The 22095-nt window shown below is 35.1% G+C and overlaps 1 protein-coding gene across 1 annotated transcript; it reads right to left on the reverse strand.

Annotated features, from left to right (window-relative positions):
- Positions 1-732: 732 nt before the first annotated feature.
- LOC116291740 (protein sidekick-1) lies at positions 733-21779 on the reverse strand. Its single transcript, XM_089030415.1, has 27 exons — positions 21623-21779; positions 18417-18736; positions 17748-17889; positions 17221-17511; positions 15750-15820; positions 15177-15399; positions 14552-14845; positions 14028-14347; positions 13222-13363; positions 12800-13093; positions 11863-11933; positions 11237-11459; positions 10726-11019; positions 10209-10528; positions 9114-9255; positions 8570-8863; positions 7599-7669; positions 7008-7230; positions 5997-6287; positions 5480-5799; positions 4822-4963; positions 4398-4694; positions 4075-4152; positions 3874-3972; positions 3692-3716; positions 3134-3167; positions 733-2808 (listed from the first exon to the last, which is right to left on the reverse strand). Exons 1-27 carry the CDS (start codon positions 21705-21707, stop codon positions 2692-2694), a joined length of 5223 nt encoding a protein of 1740 aa, XP_088886541.1. The 5' UTR covers positions 21708-21779; the 3' UTR covers positions 733-2691.
- Between the last annotated feature and the right edge of the window lie 316 nt (positions 21780-22095).

A 22095-nucleotide genomic window follows, 5' to 3' on the forward strand; every position in this document is an offset into this window, starting at 1 on the left:
ATGTGTTTAGATTAGAAAGTGCGATCTCTGGGGTAGAGTGCAAACAATATAGCCGTGAAACTTTAGTAATACTAAATTGTACAATTTCTTGCAAATTCCATTGTTTTCTATTGCTTAATTAGTACTATTTTGTACTAATTAACAATTAGTGTTTCACGGAATAATTGTTTGCACTCTACTGGACGTTTTTGCTATGAGGAAAGTAAAACTTTCAAGAAATGCTGAAGTAAACAGACAATGAAAAAAACATGTTCTTCTCATGAATTGACTGTTTCGCTATGTATTCACATCCAAAAGGTAAAATTAGCCCTACTTTACTCGCTGCCTAGACTCCTCGATAACTTTTTGTTGTTGTTGTTGTTGTTTTTGTTGTTTTTGTTGTTTTTGTTTTTTTTGTTTTTTTGTTTTTTTTTTTTGTTTTGTTTTGTTTTGTTTTGTCTTTTGTTGTTGTTGTTTTTTTGTTTGTTTGTTTGTTTGTTTGATATATTATAGCTAAGGTGTAAAAACAATGATGACGAAAATAAAATCGATAGGGCCTGCACCAGACTATATATTTTCTACATCAGTTATTAGCATTTCAAAGCCGTGAACTCGTGCCCGCCATATTGAAATATTCGAAGCACTGGAAGATCGTGCGATTGAAAATTCGGTCCTGGCGCACAAGAAAGCATGCGCCAATTAAATTGATGCGTACCAAAGCGTGAGCGCAGTACCTTAAACCATAATCTAGTCAAAAGATAGATTTTTTTTAATTTTTCAAATGGGACCAAACATTTTTTAAAGTAACCGACAAACTATTATTATAGAAGTAAACTATTATCAAATAAACATGCTAAAAGATTAAACTGTTATGGATAGGATTTGCTCGTAACTGGTTTGGTTATATTTTATTTAATTGTGAATAATATGTACTTATTGACTGAGTACATGGGAGGGCGGAACTAAAAAATATTTGGCTCAAGTTGTACCGTACAAATGACAAAGAACCAAATATTTTACCGTACGGCCCGACCTAACTCAGTCAATTAGCATTTTATCATATGACCCTCACGAAAAGAAAAATAAAACGGTCGCAGGTTTCGAGCAGGGCCGTATGGATTCGCCGCTCAAAGCCGTACGGCCCTGCTCACGCCATTTTCCCGAAGGTTTTATCAAGAGCGTGCGCCCGGGCAGATACGGGTCATATGATAAACTACAATATCCTATAATACAATGCAATACCCTTTAATGTACTATCAATACCCCGTAATACACTGCAATACCCTGTAATAACCTACAATACCTTGTAATACACTGTATTACCATGGTATACACTACAATACCCTGTATACACGTCATACACTTCAATACCCTGTACCACCCTACAATACCCTGTAATACACTGCAATACCCTGTAATGCACTACAATACAATGTAATGCACTACAATACATTGTAATACATGCACTACAATACAATGTAATGCACTATCAACACCACGTAATACACTACAATACCCTGTAATACACTACAATATAATACAATGCACTACAATAAAATGTAATACACTACAATACAATGTAATGCACTACAATACAATGTAATACACTACAATACAATGTAATGCACTATCAATACCATGTAACACACTGCAATACCCTGTAATACACTACAATACTATGTAATACACTGCAATACAATGTAATGCACTACAATACAATGTAATACACTACAATACAATGTAATACACTACAATACAATGTAATACACTACAATACAATGTAATGCACTGTCAATACCATGTAATACACTGCAATACCCTATAATACACTGCAATACTATGGTATACACTACAATACCATGTAAATGCAATACACTACAATACCCAGTAATACACTTCAATACCATGGTATACACTACAATACCATGCAACACTCTCCATACCCTGTAATACACTACGATACCCTGTACTACCCTACAATACCCTGTAATACACTGTAATACACTACAATACCCTGTAATGCACTACAATACCATGTAATTTAGTTACGATACAGTACAGCATAAAATACAAGAAAAATAATATACACATATGAAAAAGAATTCGAAAAAAATAAAATGCCAAGACCAGTTTATCCAAAGTAATTCGAAAGAACCGCATGAGTCAATCGGCTCGTAGCTTATGATTAAACGATTGTTTAAAAAGGAAGGCCCTGAGAGTGGATTTAGAAATATCTAGTCTTTAGCATATGCATTTTGTAGGCTTTACAACGTATTCGCAGTATCGAAGCGAAATATATTTTTTGCGAACTCTTTGTCATAGTATAATTCGGACTAGTAACGTACAGCACTGACAGTTATCACTTACTACCACTACTATTTACTGCTACAGTTTTTATAGACGAACGTTCAATTGTTACATTCTGCGTCCCCGTTCCCTTTCGTGTTTACATAAGAGTGAAGACTTTGGTAAGCTGGTTTAATCTGGTTTTCTTGTATCAGAGACTGATATGTGAGTGACGTCTGTGCCAAAGATGGTGCAGAACTTTCTTGAGGTTTTTCCGCTTGCTCTCCTGGGTGAGCAGTTTCATATATCCTTTATTTGGTCTTAGGTTTGGGCTTAGGTATGGGTTTAGACTTGTGCATGGTTCTGGCATTGGAGTTAATGTTGATTGGTCCTATATTATATGGTATAGTCTGATGGCCAGTGACCTCAGTTTGCACCTGTGACGATACCACATGAAGCAATTGGCTCGTAGGTAGAATTGTCATAGGAAGGCAATTGTTGCATAGGAAGTCCTGATCCTTCGGAGATTATTGCATTTGTGTTCTGTAAAACATTATATACAAATATATACATACATATATATAATTAGAAATGCCATTGAGTATTGAACTATGGATAGATTTCCACTATTACGATATACCTAATCCAGAGGTAACAGAATCGTTTGTTAATTGGGCATCTGCAGCACCCCCGGCATCCATGCTCTACCACCTATGTAATCCCAAAAGGGTATTCGACAGGCAAAAGCCTAAAAAAATTCTAATTGCTTGAAAATTCCCTTGCTCCTTGCAAAAGCCAGGGTTGTTCGTTTGACGCAAAAGTAAATAAACAAAGGAACCTACATAATTTCAAGCTAGAGTACACTCACCGAATAAAGCACTTCATTGAAAGCATTCATTTGCCTGTTTAAATAATAGATATATGTTTTAGGACAAAATTAACTCAGTTAGGCAACTCAAAGGGTAGTAATAAAAAATGTTAAAAAAAAACAAAAAAACTCAAAGGGTAGCGCTGAATTGTGTGAAAATAGAAAAAAAAAACAAAAACTACGATAAAATACAAAATAATATGAATCAGTATAAGACTTAATATATTTATTTTATAAGATATTTCAATGACTTAGCGCTACTGAGCGTTTCTCTGTCCTCTGATATAAACACGGTAGCCAGCCAATAAGAACGCGAGTTTTATCTTTAATATCTTATAAATTATAATGTTATTAATGCATTCTTAAGTGAATTTAGGCTTAAGTTCAGAGAACGGAGATTTGCGATTTTTAATAAGAAAATGAAACAAAATTTGTATGTTTTTGAATAAAAAATATTTTAAAAGGTTAACGAAAGGGGCTGCCATCAAAAACGCAAGAATGAAATATAGCATAAGCAATTATAATCACTTCCTTTGGGATGCATAAGTCAGAAGTTACCTCTTTTCTGCCTTCTTCGCTTCTTCTAGAATTATCAGAAAGAAAAATATATAAATATACAAAATAACGGTTCAACAGATAGCTAGAGTATTAATGCATATTGATAACTGCAGGTTGTTAGTTAGGCAATCTCATGTGAAAATAGAATGAAATATTGTTATTAAGCTTTTTTTGATACTTACCAAGTTGTTTCTTAAGATGGTTAATGTACACCACAAGTAGTAAGATGAAAACCAAGAACGCTACATTGAATGCCAGACTAGTAGCAACAATGGACGAACCTAAAAGAAGATTGTTTCTATGACAATGATTTTTTTGAAGGAGCTGGAAAGAAAAAACATGGAATGGACGTTTTGAAATCAGAAACAAAGTGAATGACTTACTTATGCAGGTAGTCTCTTTCTTTTCCCGCCTCGCCTCGTTCGTCTCCTTCTGTGTCTGCTTTGCAATACATGGTGGCACTAAAATACATGACAGCATAAAAAACATATATCAGACCTGGGTTTTGCATCGTGTCATGTTATATGTCTTATCTTTAATGATGACATTGCTTTTTCCTGTGTATTGTTTTAGACGGGGAATAATAATGAAACATGGCAAACGCCACAATGGTGCACCGGCGGATAGAATAAACATAATGTTTTCCAAAATTGTGGTTACTTACAAACACTACCATACGACACTTAACAGTATGCTTGTTACTTACGATCAGAACCTGGCGTTATAAAGCTCGTTGGGCAACTCCACTGTCCATGATAATTTCTGCTAACAGCTTTAATCCTAACACTGTAGTTTGTATCGGGCGTAAGACCAGTGACGTCAACGACACTAGCTTCAGAACCTGATACATTTGATATACGAGTATTGTTGTTCGTGTGGTACTTTACAATATAAAATGTTATATTCGCTTGCAATGGACTTTCTGTTATTTTCCTCCACCTTACAGCTGCTGAAGTTGACGTGATATTCTCGACTGTTGGTGCTGGTGAGGTCCATTGTAGGTCTAAAATGGGAAATGAAACTTCTTAACACCAATTTCACTACTGTTTGTTACCATCCAAACGTCCAATGTGGTTCGTATAGAAGTATTTACTAAAAACAGAAATTTCAATCTTCAATTTTGTGAATACCTCTTATATATCCGTAAGCTTCTACTCGCAAGGTCTTCCAAGAGTAGTAAGCTATTGGTATGAATCTAATGTATCGTGCCAATACTGGAATATTTAAGACGTTCTTGACAACAGTACTAGTATCTATATTACCAGGGAACAACTAGAAGAATAAAAGCAACATATAAGGCATTATTGACAAAAGTATACTATTATATTACCAGGAAACAAACAAAATCACTTAATAAGAAGGTTAGCCATTTTCTAATTATAAGGATTAACATTATGATGTTAAATTAGTAAGTTTGAATATATTTTGCTGTATGTAACCTATTGTCAAAAAGCGTGTGTTGTTGAAAATTGATTGCTATGAATAAAAGAGCGCTATTAACCTCTTAAAATGTGGCTTTTTAAATTCATTCTCGGTGTTTAACTAGTACTACAAAAACAGCGATTCCTGGCCAGATATAAAAAGCCTATATTTATTTCCAGCTCAAGCCGCAGAATAGATTTTTGATAATACTTGCGTTGAAACCGTTATCCATGGTAATTCCCTCAGATACGAAAAGTTTATATGTATGGCAGGCTTCCCAGCTTAGCCAATTGAAACCGTTATCGATCGATGGTACGATTGTAGCATCATTAACTTTTGTATTTGTAAATTCATAGGCAAACATACCTTGTCTGCCCTTCCATTTTTGTAAGTAGCCCATACACTAGTATTTTTGTCTATAGATGTTGATATTTTATATTCCGTAGTCCATTCATCTATTCCATTCGCACCTTGTGTAGCCACCGCACAGATAACAAACAATTGACCCAAGTCTATCTGTAGATAGTCATTAGGATTGGTTGCTGTCCTTGGTCCCCATCCTCTTTCTGCACTATTCAGGCGTGCATTCATTGGAGCATATCTAGAGTCATACTGTGAAGATGCTGTAAATCTGTTATCTGGGATAATATTACGGTCTGCTATACCAACGGCATTGCTCTGGCAAACTAAAGTAGATAGTTATTTTAAAAAAAAGTGGTATAGTGTTTTTAGCTAGCATGTCTAAATCGATTGTCTTGAAATGAAAGTCATATCATTCTTCTCAAAGCGGACTGTTTTTCATCAACTTCTATATTTCGATCAAACATGGTTTAAAGACGAATAAATAAATTGGATCCGATGGGAATCCATGCTAGAAGCTCACCATTTTCTTCAGCGGTTGTTCTTTGGATCTCATGTGTATATGGACCATCCTTGATTGTATATGCCAATATTTTGAAGGAGTATGAAGTGCAACTGTCCAGTCCAGTTAGTACATAACTTAAAGTTCCATTACCAGGCAAAGTCGTGTTACTTGAAAAGCCATTTGTAAGATTTTTGAACCTTATTTTAAATCCTCGTATGATGCCATTCGCTTCAGATGGTAAAGCCCAATCCAATTGCATGCAGGTAGAGCTGAGAACCGTTACTTCAAAATGTTCTGGTCTACCTGGGGCTGAAGTAAATATGGTTTGGATTAATATGTTAGTTTGAAATCACATTTATAATTACATAGACCTCATGAAAAAAGGTGTGTATATTGAGGTGCCTTAGTTCATTGGTTATATAATACAACATTGCTTTCATTAGAAAGATTATATCGAAATTAGTGATCTTCTAAAATGTCAGTGCCATAATAGTAACAAAAAGTGATAAAAAGCTACGGCTGTTTGAAATCAGAAAGCTTTGTTTGGAAACAACAAACTATTAGCCTCGTTATCATGTTTTGGTACATTTCAAATGCTTATAACTCTCTTCAATATATGACAACAGAACACTCTGTGTTTGTGTTTGAAAAAGACCCCCTTTTGGTTGGCAATTTCAGCCGCATCAGCCCAAATATTGAAAGAGGAATATATTCAACCTTCCTTCGAGTTCATCATTTTATGCTAGCTCTTCTTTTAATCTTTGAACGACGGTCTTATTGTGCATGAAAAAGAAAATAATTCGATTTTTTGCGACTGTGGGCGGCCGATTCTCGATATTTTCATACAGCCGCTCTTTTTTCAAAGCATGGTACTTCTCGTAACGGGAATATATTTATATTATAAGTATATGGAAATCTCAGGGGTAATCTTAGCTTGGCAAGAATATTCCTTATTTTTAATGTGGTGTTGTGTGAGGTGGCGTGGGTCTAAATGTTCACAGTAGATAAGAATAATTTCCAATCACTTACCATCCTCCATTGTACGTACAATGACCTCTGCACTGGCAGGACCTTCTCCATTGTCATTGAAGCACTTAACTGTGATTCGGTATTCAGTCCACTTTTCTAAACTCGTAATGTTGTAGCTTGTTTGGTTAGCACTTGTAACATATTCCTTGGTAACATTCATGGATATTGCTGTACACATAATTTTGTACCCTCTAATAGGACCATTGGATCCACACTTTGAGGCCTTCGAAACATACGAATGTAAATATTAATGAGCATGAAATTCTTTAGACAATAATTTGTGAAGACTGAGTATTTGAGAAAAACTCGTCAGTCTTGCAATGGTTATCGAACATCGAAAGATGCTCTTATAAAAACTATAACATTCAAAGAAAACATTAAGCTTTTGGTTACCCTTAAAGGTTTGAAAAATACAAACAGATTTTAAGAACTTATTCAACTGAGCACACAGGAATTGAACAGGAACCCCCAACATTGTACATAAAGACCACGTTAAACTATCAGGCATTAGTAACACTTATGCATTGGAGTATTATTGCATCATCAAAAACAAATACTGGAAAAGAATCTAGAGAAAGGAACATAACTTACATCCCACGTAACACGTAGACTCTGTGATGATAGGGAATATGCTAAAGCTGACACTGGAGCTCCGTATGGTACTGTAAAAGGTATTAAAACAAATACTTTTGACATATTTTTGCTTTGGTTTTCTTGTACGAGAAAAAGGTATGCAAAGTAAAACCAAAGCAAAGTAAAAGGTTCAGGGTCACGTTTGACTAATCGTAGTCTTAGCCGTTATTCTAAAAATTAAGGTTGATGATATGGTGAGTGGTCATGAAAAAAGGGAAGGATATACAGTTTGAAATTACATACATTTTCTTCAAAAATATGCAATTTTCTATCCAGCATCTGGGATGATCTAAATACTCTTTTCACTTTATAATTTTTTGCTCTACGCCAAGTGTCACTTTGACGAAATGGCAAGTGGCAGACAATTTTATTGAGAGCAGCGGCCATGAAATATGTTGTGGTAAAGAGTTATTCAATTGTTTATAGATTATAAGTTTAATGCCTTTTTGACACTGGAAAGCAAATAAAATGGTTTGATGGTAATATTTTTGTTTTCTTTGTACCTTCATAGTTACAGCGGAAACCCAAAGGAATGTCCCTTGCATTGTCCGTAACAGCCTTAGGAGTATTCCTTGCTATGTCCATAACAGGCTAGCGTTATAGCGGAGTCTTTTTTTTTAATATATAAGATGATAAATAAACTGTTGGGTGCGTGCAACTGTAATTCTCAAAAAATGTTTCTTCTTTTTGAAAAGGAATAAAAACAAAGAAGCAGTAATACACTGTATACACAGAAAAAGAATCAAAAGAGAAGACGGTTATCGTTAAGCCTTTGCGCGACTGACATACTGTATTATTCTCTCTAAAGTTTTCGCTAGAGACAAGGTGTTGCGTAATATCGCAAGACGAGAGTTGACTGTGATTTTTGGCGCTACTTTTCTTTACGTTTACTTAATGGCAGTCTCATTTTTGAACCTGTCGTTACTTACAAATTTCAACTAGTGTTGTGAAGTTAGTAGAACAACTCCACTGTCCATGACCAGCTTTGTTTACAGCTTTAATCATAACACTGTAGTTTGTATAGGGCGTAAGACCAGAGTTGTTGACACTAGTTTCAAAACCTGATACGTTTAATGTACGGGTAGTACTGTTGTCTTGGTACTTTATAATATAGAATGTTATATTTGCTTGCAATGGGTTTCCTGTCGTGTTCCTCCATCTTACGATTGCTGACGTCGACGTGATATTGTCCACTGTTGGTGCTGGTGAGGTCCATTGTAGATCTAAAATAGAATGTTAAAACCTTTGAAGACCTATCGATTTTATTACTTTGTGCCTCTACCCGCGGCAAGAACCTTACTATCGTAAAAAAAATTAGTATTATAGCAAGCAAATTTTGATTACATGGCTTCGAGGATCATTGCTGGCTAAGGTTGCATCTTTTTACCGCGTAAGGATAATCCTATTGAGTATGAATTATATTCTCGATTAATACAGACAACATTTGACTCCTAATTTTTTGTGCATTTGTACCTTTCATAAATCCATATGCTTCTACCCGCATCGTCTTCCATGAGTGGTAAGCTGTTGGTATGAATCTGATGTATCTGACCAAAGCTGGAACACCCAAAACATTCTTGACGACAGTATTACTATCTGTATTACCAGGAAACAACTAGAAGAAAAATAACAACATCTAAGACATTCTTGACAACAGTATTACTATCTGTATTACCAGGAAACAACTAGAAGAAAACTAGCAACATCTAAGACATTCTTGACAACAGTATTACTATCTGTATTACCAGGAAACAACTAGAAGAAAAATAACAACATCTAAGACATTCTTGACAACAGTATTACTATCTGTATTACCAGGAAACAACTAGAAGAAAACTAGCAACATCTAAGACATTCTTGACAACAGTATTACTATCTGTATTACCAGGAAACAACTAGAAGAAAGATAGCAACATCTAAGACATTCTGGCCAACAGTATTACTATCAGTATTACCAGGAAACAACTAGAAGAGAAATAGCAACATCTATAAGACATTCTTGACAACAGTATTACTATCAGTATAGCCAGGAAACAACTAGAAGAAAAATAGCAATATCTAAGACATTCTTGACAACAGTATTACCATCCGTATTACCAGGAAACAACTAGAAGAAAAATAGCAACATCTATAAGACATTTTTGACAACAGTATTATTATTTCCATTACCAGAAAACGACGAGAAAAAAAATTGCAGCATCTAACACTTCACAAAAGTATCATTATCTGTGTTCGCTGTAAACAGCTACGAGAAAACTAGCAATGATATCTTTCTAGCATTTTCTTAAAATTGCACTGATTTGCAGTGCTTCGAAATTGCTTATAGCAGCATTTTATCATATGACCAAATTTTTGTCGTAAAAAAGGCTCAAAAAATTGTGCTAAACCATTGATCAATACAGTGAGCTGGGGGGGGACTGGGTTTTCTGCCAGATCAGGTCAACCCGCCCGTCCCTCATCACGTGACTTTTTCCAATGGTTTAATTTGAGTGCGTAAGCAGAGTTGCACGGGTCATATGATTAATCATTAGCTTTTGCTTTTTAGTCATAACTCCTAAGCAAATATACCTTGTCTGCAATTCCATTTTTGTAAATGGCCCATACTCTAGCATTTTTATCTACAGATGTTGATATTTTATATTGCGTAGTTCTTTTGTGGCAACCGTTGCATCCTTGTGTAGCCACCGCACAGACAACAAACACTTGACCCAAGTATATCTGTAGGAAGTCATAGGGGTCAGATTGTGAATTTGGCGCCCATCCATCATCTGTACCATACAAACGTGCAGCCCAAGGTTCATTTGAAACACCATACCACGAAGTTGCTGTGAACTTGTCATCTGGTATAATATTAGGGTCTGCTATACCAATTGCATCGCTTTGGCAAACTAAGATTGAGAATTATTCGAATTGAGATATGTTGCTTTTTTAGCTAGCATGTTTAAATCTTACGTTTCAAAATGGAAGTCATTTACTTAAAAAAAATTATATAAAAAAAAAACCCCAGAATATTTACGTCGAATTCTGATATTTTGATCAAAAAACAGTTTAAAAAAATGGATGGGAATCGATTCTAGAAGCTCACCATTTTCAGCTGTTGTTCTTTGGATCTCATGTGTATATGGACCATCCTTGATTGTATATGCCAATATTTTGAAGGAGTATGAAGTGCAACTGTCCAGTCCAGTTAGTACATAACTTAAAGTTCCATTACCAGGCAAAGTCGTGTTACTTGAAAAGCCATTGCTTTTTGTAAGTTTTTGGCACCTCATCTTAAATCCTCGTATGATGCCATTCGCTTCAGATGGCAAAGCCCAATCTAATTGAACGCAGGTAGAGCTGAGAACTGTTACTTCAAAATTGTTTGGTTTACCTGGGGCTGAAATACATATAGATTTGATAAATAAATGAGTTTCATAGACTTATACATGTACATAAAAAGTGTGAATAAAGATGAAAATATCAAGGATCATATCAAACAAAAAACAAAAAAACAAAAAAAATGGTAAGAAACGTATCTTGAAGTGTTGACGTGTGTGAAGCGGAGTGGCCCGAAATATACACAAATTAATAGAGAATTATTTCCAATCACTTACCATCTTCCATTGTACGTACAATGACTTCTGCACTGGCAGGACCTTCTCCATTGTCATTGAAGCACTTAACTGTGATTCGGTATTCAGTCCACTTTTCTAAACTCGTAATGTTGTAGCTTGTTTGGTTAGCACTTGTAACATAATCCTTGGTAACATTCATGGATATTGCTGTACACATAATTTTGTACCCTCTAATAGGACCATTGGATCCACACTTTGAGGCCTTCAAAACATACGAATGTAAATATTAATGAGCATAAAAATCTGTTGACAATAATTTGTAAAGACTGAATATTTGAGAAAAGAATATGAGAAACATTGTTTACGTTAAAAAGTTATCAGTTTTGCAGTGGTTATTGATCATCGAAAGAGGCCATTTTACTAATATAACATTTAAAGAAAACACAAAGTTTTTGGTTACCCTTGGAGGTTTGAAAAATATACAAAGAAGTTTTAGGAATATATTCCTGACCAAACATGAATTGTTCACTTTGACACGTGAAGGCATCACACCAGGAACCATGATTGTACATAAATTCAACCTTAAACTACCAGACATTAGAAACACTTATGCATTAGGATATTATTGCATTATCTAAAACAAATACTGTAAACTAATAACTTACATTCCAAGTAACACGTACACTCTCTGATGATAGGGAATATGTTGTAACTGACAATGGATCACCATATGGTCCTGTAAAAGATATAAAAAACAAATAAATGATAAAAAATTTAGTTAGTCAGCCGTTTATTCGTTATGCAGCATATTGCTACAGCATATATGTTTATCGAATCATCGCAGCAATCAATTAAGTAACAAATTCACGGACAGAGACACGAATTATTTACATTTTACCAAAAAATATGTAATTTTCTATGCAGGATCTGGATTTATCATGGGTAAATTTGCGTTTACGTTTTTTTTTCCTCTCTCTTTATATTTTTGGGCTCTACATCAATTCACGTCACGTTGATGAAATGGCAAGTTGCAGACAGTTTTAAAATCAACCTTAGCAGCTGTTAACAGATATTGAGGTAAAGCCAAGAGTTATTCAATTGTTTCTTAAGAATATTCCTTTTAGAGCAACACCAATTGGGTCAGTTGATTATGATGTTGTTGGTTGTTTTTTTTTTTGTTTTTTTGTTGTTGTTGTTGTTGTTGTTGTTTTGTTGTTTTTTTCTCTCTCGTCATTGAGCAACCTCAGGACAGCCCCCTGTATTGCAATGTCAGCAATAGACATGCATAATCTGAGCGGTTTTTTCTTAACGGGAGATTGAAAATTAATTATTTGATTAATGTTACTGTAGTTTTTATTGTTTTCTAGTTTTTGAAAAGGAATTCAAACAGAGAAGAAGCCGTTATACACTGTTTATAGAAAAAGAATCGAAAGAAAAGTCAATTATTATTCTATAAGCCCTTGCGCCACTGACATACTACATTCAGTATTCTCAAGTTTCCGCATAATATTGCAAGACGAGATTTGAATGTATAATTTTGACGCTACTGTTCTTTACGTTTACTTAATGGCCAGTCTCAGTTTTCAACCTGTTGTTACTTACGAGCTTCAAATAGTGTTGTGAAGTTCGTAGAACAACTCCACTGTCCATGACCAGCTTTGTTCACAGCTTTAATCATAACACTGTAGTTTGTATAGTGCATAAGACCAGTGATGTCGACATTAGTTTCAAAACCTGATACGTTTAATGTACGGGTAGTGCTGTTGTCTTGGTACTTTATAATATAGAATGTTAGATTTGCTTGCAATGGGCTTCCTGTTGTGTTCCTCCATCTTACGATTGCTGACATCGACGTGATATTGTGCACTGTTGGTGCTGGTGAGGTCCATTGTAGGTCTAAAATCGGAAATGAAAATGCTTTACACCAATTTCACTACAGTTTGTTACCATCCAGACGTTCCAATGTGGTTCGCATAAAAGTATCTACGTAAAACAGAAATTTCAATGTTCAATTTTGTGAATACCTCTCATATATCCGTAAGCTTCTACGCGCAATGTCTTCCAAGAGTTGTAAGCTGTTGGTATGAATCTAATGTATCGTGCCAATACTGGAATATTTAAGACGTTCTTGACAACAGTACTAGTATCTGTATTACCAGGAAACAACTAGAAGAAAAATAACAACATCTAAGACATTCTTGGCAACAGAATCACTACCATTTTTATCATTGAACAAATAAAAAAATCTTAATAATAAGGTCTGCCAGATTAACATAATGATGATAAGAACGAATTTGGAATTTTAAAAAGCAAGTGTTGCAAATTTATTACTATACATCAGAGTGTCATTAATTAACAAACTCGTCCCTAGGGTCCTCTCGGCCGACTCCAATTGAATATAGCGGGCATGGGGGAGGGACAGTAGGGTTGGCTGGAATCACGTGATCAAAATCTCTCTTTATTGAAAAATTTGATCACCTGATCCTCATGCAAAATGGCTGCATTCACCTGACCATCAATACAGAATGACTGCCTGGCGATCAAAGACTGCCTATTTTACCTTAGGGGTGTCGAGTAAAAATAAGATCTAAACTAGAGTTTTCTCATTAAGCTCTTCAAATGAGGCTTAGCTTTTTGAATTCATTCTTGTTGTTTAAATATTAATTAAAAACAGTGATTCCTTGGAAGAAACAAAAAGCTTACATGTATCTGCTGCTTCCCAGCTTAGCCGCAGAATACGTTTTTGATCATACTTACGTTGAAACCGTTATCGATGGTACGATTGTAGCATCATTAACTTTTATATTTGTAACTTCATAATCAAACATACCTTGTCTGCACTTCCATTTTTGTAAGTAGCCCATACCATAGCATTTTTGTCTATAGATGTTGATATTTTGTATTGCGTAGTCCATTCAGGGATTCCATTCGCACCTTGTGTAGCCACCGCACAGATAACAAACACTTGACCCAAGTCTATCTGTAGATAGTCATTAGGGTCGCTTATTGTCTTTGGTGCCCATCCTCTGGCTGTTCCATTCAGACGTGCCTTCTTTGGAGCATATCTAGAGTTATACTGTGAAGATGCTGTAAATCTGTTATCTGGGATAATATTACGGTCTGCTATACCAACGGCATTGCTCTGGCAAACTAAGGTTGAAAATCACAAGGAAAGTAAGTAGTGTTTTTAACATGTCTAAATCGACTGTCGTGAATGTCATCGAAAGGAATCCATGTCTTTTTTGATAGACAAAACTCTCTCTAGTCAACAGTTTTGACATGCGATCAAAAAACATTTGAAATTAGTTAATAGGATGGGAATCAAATGAAATCAAAAATTAAATAAAGTCTCACCTTTTTCAGCTGTTGTTTTTTGGATCTCATGTGTATATGGACCATCCTTGATTGTATATGCCAATATTTTGAAGGAGTATGTAGTGCAACTGTCCAGTCCAGTTAGTACATAACTTAAAGTTCCATTACCAGGCAAAGTCGTGTTTCTTAAAAAGCCATTGCTTTTAACAAGTTTTTCATACCGCATTCTAAATCCTCGTATGATGCCATTTGCTTCAGATGGCAAAGCCCAATCCAGTTGAATGCACGAAGAACTGAGAACCGTTACTTCAAAATGTTCTGGTCTACCTGGGGCTGAAGTACGTATAACTTTGATGAATATGTGAGTTTTAAATACACGTACTACTTACATCACAGCGTATGCGGATGATGAACATTTCAAACATTCCTTTTTTTAACGGTGCTGTGTGGTGTGGAGAGGAGTTGGTCGAAATACACACAAATTAGTAGAGAATTATTTTTGTTGACCTACTATTTCCTATTGTAAGTTTTTAAAAATGTGAATAAAGATGAAACATTTCAAAAAAAAAATTGGAAAAAAATTATCTTGAAGTGGTGCCGGGTATGTGATGAGAGTGGGTCGAAACGCATACAAATTAATAGAGAATTATTTCCGATGACCTACCATCCTCCATTGTACGTACAGTGACCTCTGCACTGGCAGGACCTTCTCCATTGTCATTGAAGCACTTTACTGTGATTCGGTATTCAGTCCACTTTTCTAAACTTGTAATGTTGTAGCTTGTTTGGTTAGCACTTGTAACATATTCCTTGGTAACATTCATGGATATTGCTGTACACATAATTTTGTACCCTCCAATAGGACTATTGGATCCACACTTTGAGGCCTTCAAAAAACACGAATGCAAAAGTTGATACAAATATGAAAAAGAAATCAGGCTTTCAGCCATCATATAGGCAGATAACCAAGCCTTTTATAAATATCGTATTTGAGAAAAAAAACATTCAGTTTTTGGTTACCTCTTGGTAAGTTTCAAGAATACAAACGAGTTTTAGGAGCGTTGGCAACACCAAGGATGAATTGTTCACTTTGACATGTGAAGGCATCACACCAGGAACCATGATTGTTCATAAATACAACCTTAAACTACCAGACATTAGAAACACTTATGCATTAGGATATTATTGCATTATCTAAAACAAATATTGTAGAGTAATGTATAGAGCAATAACTTACATGCCAAGTAACACGTACACTTTGTGATGATAGGGGATATGCTGTAACTGACAATGGATCACCGTATGGTCCTATAAAGACGAAACAAAATTAAACGTAACGTCTAAGACAAGGATCAATAAAACGATATTTCATTCTCTCTATTAAGAAGAAATCACACTCCTCTCAGCCAATCGAATAGCAGCATTTTTTAAGGTCATATGATCGATAACAAGAAAAAGTTTACAATGCCATCAAGTAAATGTGTTATTTCAGGAAGGTTACATCGTCAATTTAAACTTTTGTGAATCGATCCGGTGAAGAAGCAGCTGGCTTTGATGACGTACTTAAGCAGTTTTCTAGACTAATCCACTCTTGAAGTATTTCCAAACTTAACAATATTTCATTCTCTCTTGAATTTAACTGAATTTGTGAAGGGAAAATTTTCACGAAGTTGAAAGTATGTCTTCGGTTATGATTGTGTTTAAGGCCGACTTGCATAAAAAAAGTGAAGAAATTTAAAACTATCCATGTCCAGTGAGTCGTAGTTTTTACGAAGATTCTGATTCAATTTTGAAGGGTTTTTGAGTATTTTTACAATGTAGGATGAAAAAACGAAAGGAGTATTTTTCCATCTCGGTTGTGAATCTTGAACTCTAAAGCTGAAGAAGTTTGAAGTACGTTTCCTTCCGAAGCACATGTTGAGCTCTTGAGCTGTTGGCTTTTTTCTTTGCATTCGAATATTTTGCGAAAAAGGTTTCACTTTTGGCAACTAGCATTTTTTTAAAACTTTAATACTATGGCTAAATTCCTTTAAAAATCTATCTAAACCTCTATTATTGAGCGACTAAAACATGCATAACTTGTAGCACGTACAGGAAGCCCTTTCAATGCAGTTCCCTTTTGACATGCGTCTGCTAACATTACTTTTTGATTTTCCGCCTTTTTAACCAAGTGCGACGTCCGTACCGTGTTCCTCCCCCCCCCCCCCCCCCCCCCATTTTTTAGGCTTGCAAGCTACGCGCTTGGGCCATAAAGCAGTGAAAAAAACTCGTTCTAAAACTTACAGTACGTGGACATCGCACCCGTTTAATAAAAGCTATGTATACGGGAAAAGAATCAAAAGAAGTACCGGTTATTGTTAAAACGTCAAATAAAATACCGTAGTTTCTCTCTTGTCCGCTATAGCGAGAAGCAGTTTTCGTAATGTAGCAAAAAAGACGAGAGTTGATTATATATTTTTGGCTCAGCTTTCAAGTACGTTTACATAATGGGCAAACTCAGAAAGCTTTAGGCCCCGTCCACACGTACCCAAAAAGTTTTGTATATGCAAATTATTTTTTGCGGATACGAAAATGTTTGCGTCCACACGCAGCGTATTCCAATCGTTTCACCGTGCACATGTATGCGTTTTCGTAAAATTTGCGTAAAATTTTGGGATGCAAACATTTTCGGGTACGTGTGGACGGGGCTTTAAACTTTCTATACTTACGGTCTGGAAGCGTTGTGAAGTTCGTAGAACAACTCCACGGTCCATGACCAGCTTTGTTCACAGCTTTAATTATAACACTGTAATTTGTATTTGGTGAAAGACCAGTGATGTTGACACTAGTTTCAAAACCTGATACGTTTAATGTACGGGTAGTGTTGTTGTCTTGGTACTTTATAATATAGAATGTTAGATTTGCTTGCAATGGGCTTCCTGTTGTGTTCCCCCATCTTACGATTGCTGACGTCGACGTGATATTGTCCACTGTTGGTGCTGGTGAGGTCCACTGTAGATCTAAAATAGAATGTTAGAACCTTTGAAGACCTATCAATTTTATTACTTTTGTCAAAAAAACTTACTATCGTAAAAAATAGTACTATAGGAAGCAAATTTTAATTACATGGCTTCGAGGTTCATTGCTGGCAAAGGTTGCATCTTTTCACCGCGTAAGGATAATTCTATTGAGACTGAATTGATATTTTCGATTAACACAGACAACATTCGGCTCCTCATTTTTTGTGAATTTTTACCTTTCATAAATCCATATGTTTCTACCCGCATCGTCTTCCATGAGTGGTAAGCTGTTGGTATGAATCTGATGTATCTGACCAAAGCTGGAACACCCAAAACATTCTTGACAACAGCATTACTATCTGTATTACCAGGAAACAACTAGAAGAAAAATAGCAACATATAAGACATTTTTGACAACAGTATTAATATCTGTTTTACCAGTAAACAACTAAAAGAAAAATAGCATCATCTAATACATTCTTGACGACAGTATTATTACTCTTAGCAACAGCAAAACTACTTTTTATAAGAAAAAAAAAATGTATTTGTTGTTATTTATTAAATCCATGCTAAAGCGATTAAGTTCATCTTTGAAATTAAATTGTCATTTAGAATTGTTGTTTGATCTTTCTGGGGTTTTCTTAAATAGCACTGATGTGCAAAGCTGTTGCTTAACATGTCTAAAGATCGAGCGTGTGCTGCTTGATTAGTAATTGTACAGGCTTTAAAGCACGCCAAAGGGTTTTACTTTTCATCAAAAACAGCGATTTTGTGAATGAATAAAAATAGGATTCTGAGTGATAGTGAGACTTCACAGGCTAGGAACTGGCTATTTTTGATAATTGTTGCGTTGGTAAGTCATCATTTTATTTTGCATTCATTTGTTAATCATAAATCAAAAATACCTTGTCTGCCATTCCATTTTTGTAAGTAGCCCATACCATAGCATTTTTGTCTATAGATGTTGATATTTTATATTCCGTAGTCCATTCATTTCTTCCATTCGCACCTTGTGTAGCCACAGCAGAGATAACAAACACTTGATCCAAGTCTATCTGTAGATAGTCATTAGGATTGGTTGCTATCCTTGGTGCCCATCCTCTGGCTGCTCCATTCAGACGTGCATTCATTGGAGCATATCTAGAGTCATAATATGAAGATGCTGTAAATCTGTTATCTGGGATAATATTACGGTCTGCTATACCAACAGGATCGTCCTGCCAACCTGTGATGTAGAATTTTACAAAGAACATGACAAAATATAATAAATAATAATAAATAAATAAAAGGACATAAAAAGTTTGATGAAAAATTCAATTTAACAAAAGGTATTGTACTACCCTGATGGCAGAGTCTGCTTTTATTTTCTTCCGAGCGAGAGAAAAAGGAGACTGTGCGAAGTCTGGTTGTTCTTTTATATGCCGTTATCCAAGAATCTGGATAATGAGATGCATAATATCCGGTTTATACTTGTTTAAACAGGTTTTGATCCGCGAGTCTGTAAGATTTATCGATTGAGGATCGTTTTGAAAAGCTATAAGACATGTCTTAACTATTGTAGAAGAAACCAGCTCAAGCCAACTCTCCAGCAAATAATTTTTTAGAAAGCTTCATCAATAGCTAATAGTTTGTTCACTACCTACAGGACATGAAAAGTCTCTAAATTTCCAAATAGCAATACCGTCGACTCGGAAACTATTTATAAACGGATTAGTTAGGATTGGGCTTGAGTTACAAGGAAGTTTCTTAGCAACCGCCACGCATCTCAAATAAAATACGTGTAGTATTTTAATTGAGATGCATCTCGGAGACTAAACTTGCACATCTCCTTGCAGGTAGAAAAGGTGGGGTGCTATATCCCCCTACATCTCCGACGTCACTGGGAATACTATGATGCATAATACGCTCAGGTCAAATACTGATGCACACGCCGTTCCCTGGAGACCCACACTAAAAGATGTCGAGCGTTTTCGGAAAGGGTCGGTCCGCGGAGATTGCGAGATATCAATTTGCTAGCGAACTATTATGAGTGAGCCCATCCAGAATTATCATGCTATATCAAATGATCCTAAATCCAAACAGCCCCAAAATGTACTATACCATTTCAACTCGAACCAGTTTTCCCCTGCGTAGGTCACACATTCAGTCGTATTTGTACTGTGAACGTTACTCGTTTTCCACAAACAAACACATCTCCTAATTTTGTATATTTTTACATCAAAAAGCTTGATGGACAACTGTTAACACAGAGGTCATTGGATCAATTATCGCGGTGCAATTTCTCAAGTATAATTACATGTTGTCAAAAAGGCTCTTTTCATTAAAATTAGTTGCAAAAAGGATAGCAAATTAAAGTATTTGCTACACGAAAAAGAAATGTATAGTTCTAAAGGTTTAGGACCTTATGTATTTTTGTCAAAGTTATCTTTTGCAGTACTGATCCTAGTGTTTGTGAATATATCTTATATTATAAGTTCCCAATATATCTAAATTTTATTAACATATATATAAATAGATATAGGTATAATTTTTTTAATATTTAACTTTATGTTATATTATTTTATGGTATTTTTTCCCTTAAATTTATTTATTTATTTGTTGTTGTTTTTTCATGTTGTGTCCCCAATTAGTTGTAGAAACTAAATACATTGACACTTAAATATAGTTATTATGGCAAGTTTTATTTGTCTGTATATATCATGTTTACATTGACCAGCGGACTAAGTCTAGGCTGGTTAAGTTCATCATTTTTTTTTCAATCCTTTCTTCAGCTTATGCATATTCATAGAACTTCTTGACTATATTAACGTTCTGGCTTAAAATCCATTTCTGACATCGTTCTATAAGAAAGTTCACTTCCCTGTCTGTATTTGTAATTGTTCTTAGGTCTTTTCTTAGCTGTTCGTGATGTCATGCGAGAAAGTCAAACACTATGTTAATCTGATTTACACTTGAGCTTTTGCACTCTTTTTTGATGCCTGCACGTAGTTCCGTGTATTTTTTCTTGTTTTTCAACAGTTCTCTCCGCAATCTTACCAACTTGACAAACTGTGCCTTCAAATAGTGTCCAAGCATTAGTTTCTTTATCTTTTACAACTATGTCGGGTTTATTGGCACTGTTTTCTGGAGCTTTCTCAAGTTGAAAGGGTACATTCCAGTATATTTTTGCCTTTTCATTTTGAAGTACTGCTGATGGTAGACTTTGTTGGTACCATGGCTTTCCATTATTATTATTATTATTATTATTATTATTATTATTATTATTATTATTATTATTATTATCATCATCATCATCATCATTATTACAACGTATATCTGAGTAACCCATCTGATGGGCATTTACGATATTGCCGAGCCAGTGACAGATCAGACGTTGTACATTAATTACGAAATGTCTAGAAGTATAACGATACATATCTTTTATGTTTTTTCAGTCGAAAAAAATCCATAAAAAGCTTGATGCAAAGGAGGATCACCATAATATTGAAAGTTTAATTTCGTTAGTTTTACATCAATTTGTAATTAAATAAAACTACAATTTCTGGAGAAGAAAAATTACCCCAGACCAATCCAATGCAAATGCCAGTCAAACGTTTACGACATACCGTTGCTGGCGCCGATTTATACGTACGAAGAACATTGTCTCTGCGTTTAGTATATGCTTAATCTTATACACGAAAAATTGATTAATATGAATAGTTGCATGCCTTAGGACGGACCATTAGATAATTGAGGAGGGGGTTGCGTAAACCCTTAATAAAAATCGAGCGAACACTACACGTACGAAAAAAAATATCGCGTAACCTCTCCTTTCAGTAAAGAAATATCGAGCAAACAAAAAAGAAAATTGCGTGCAGGGGCTGTTAGATCTTAATTTATTTGTTTTAACCTCATTGTTGCCAATTCCTGTTCTTTTTAAACGATGCATATTATTTGCTTGCATATATTTATTGTGCTAAAGGAAGAAGCATGTGTTTTGCTTAAACTTTCCTATCCAAATCATTTGGTCTTGCTTAACGATGTTGGTATTCTAATGAATATTCATTGTCAATAATCACAACTTATTCCACCTTTAGATATCTCTTACTATATAGAAAACTCTGTAACTTACCCAATGCTTCCGATGAGAAGAAAATGATATTTGCAACAAAGTAAATGACTAGTCTTCTAACAGTACTTCCGCAAGGAGTCTCCATCTTAATATGGGTCGACAATAAAGAAAATGACTGTCTGGAATGTAATAGTTTCACTTCTGGGTGCGTCAATAAGGCCTAGGTCGGACTTTTCCTTGTGAAACTCATTGGCTATTTTAATGACAATGTAAACCAATATGTCCTTGTAGGCGTTCACTTGGTTACCTGTCAGTATGTGCAGACTCAGACTTTGGAACTTTGCCATGTTTGCCAAATATGGGATGTTTTGCAGAAAAGAATGATTTCATTTAGCTTATTTAATGAGTTTTTATCACGTACCTGCAAGTGCCTTGAAAAGTCCAAGAGATAAGAATAATTACTATACTTGGAAAAAGTTTCCTAAATTTCAAAATTTGATTTTTTTTACGAAAACATTCGTTGGTTGGTATAA

This window comes from Actinia tenebrosa, unplaced genomic scaffold (assembly GCF_029948245.1).
Source record: "Actinia tenebrosa isolate PJP-AT-01 unplaced genomic scaffold, QUT_ActTen_1.0 PGA_scaffold15__27_contigs__length_11533743, whole genome shotgun sequence".
NCBI classification, from domain to species: Eukaryota; Metazoa; Cnidaria; class Anthozoa; order Actiniaria; family Actiniidae; genus Actinia; species Actinia tenebrosa.

What these genes read in the sequence shown, in the direction of transcription:
- LOC116291740 (XM_089030415.1), bottom strand. Translation starts at nt 21,707, where the DNA reads ATGGAGACTCCTTGCGGAAGTACTGTTAGAAGACTAGTCATTTACTTT. An exon ending in CTTCTCATCGGAAGCATTGG is followed by an intron (nt 18,737 to 21,622) that starts GTAAGTTACAGA and finishes TCTACATCACAG; the next exon opens with GTTGGCAGGACGATCCTGTT. An exon ending in AAAATGGAAGTGCAGACAAG is followed by an intron (nt 13,364 to 14,027) that starts GTATGTTTGATT and finishes TTTTTCTTCTAG; the next exon opens with TTGTTTCCTGGTAATACAGA.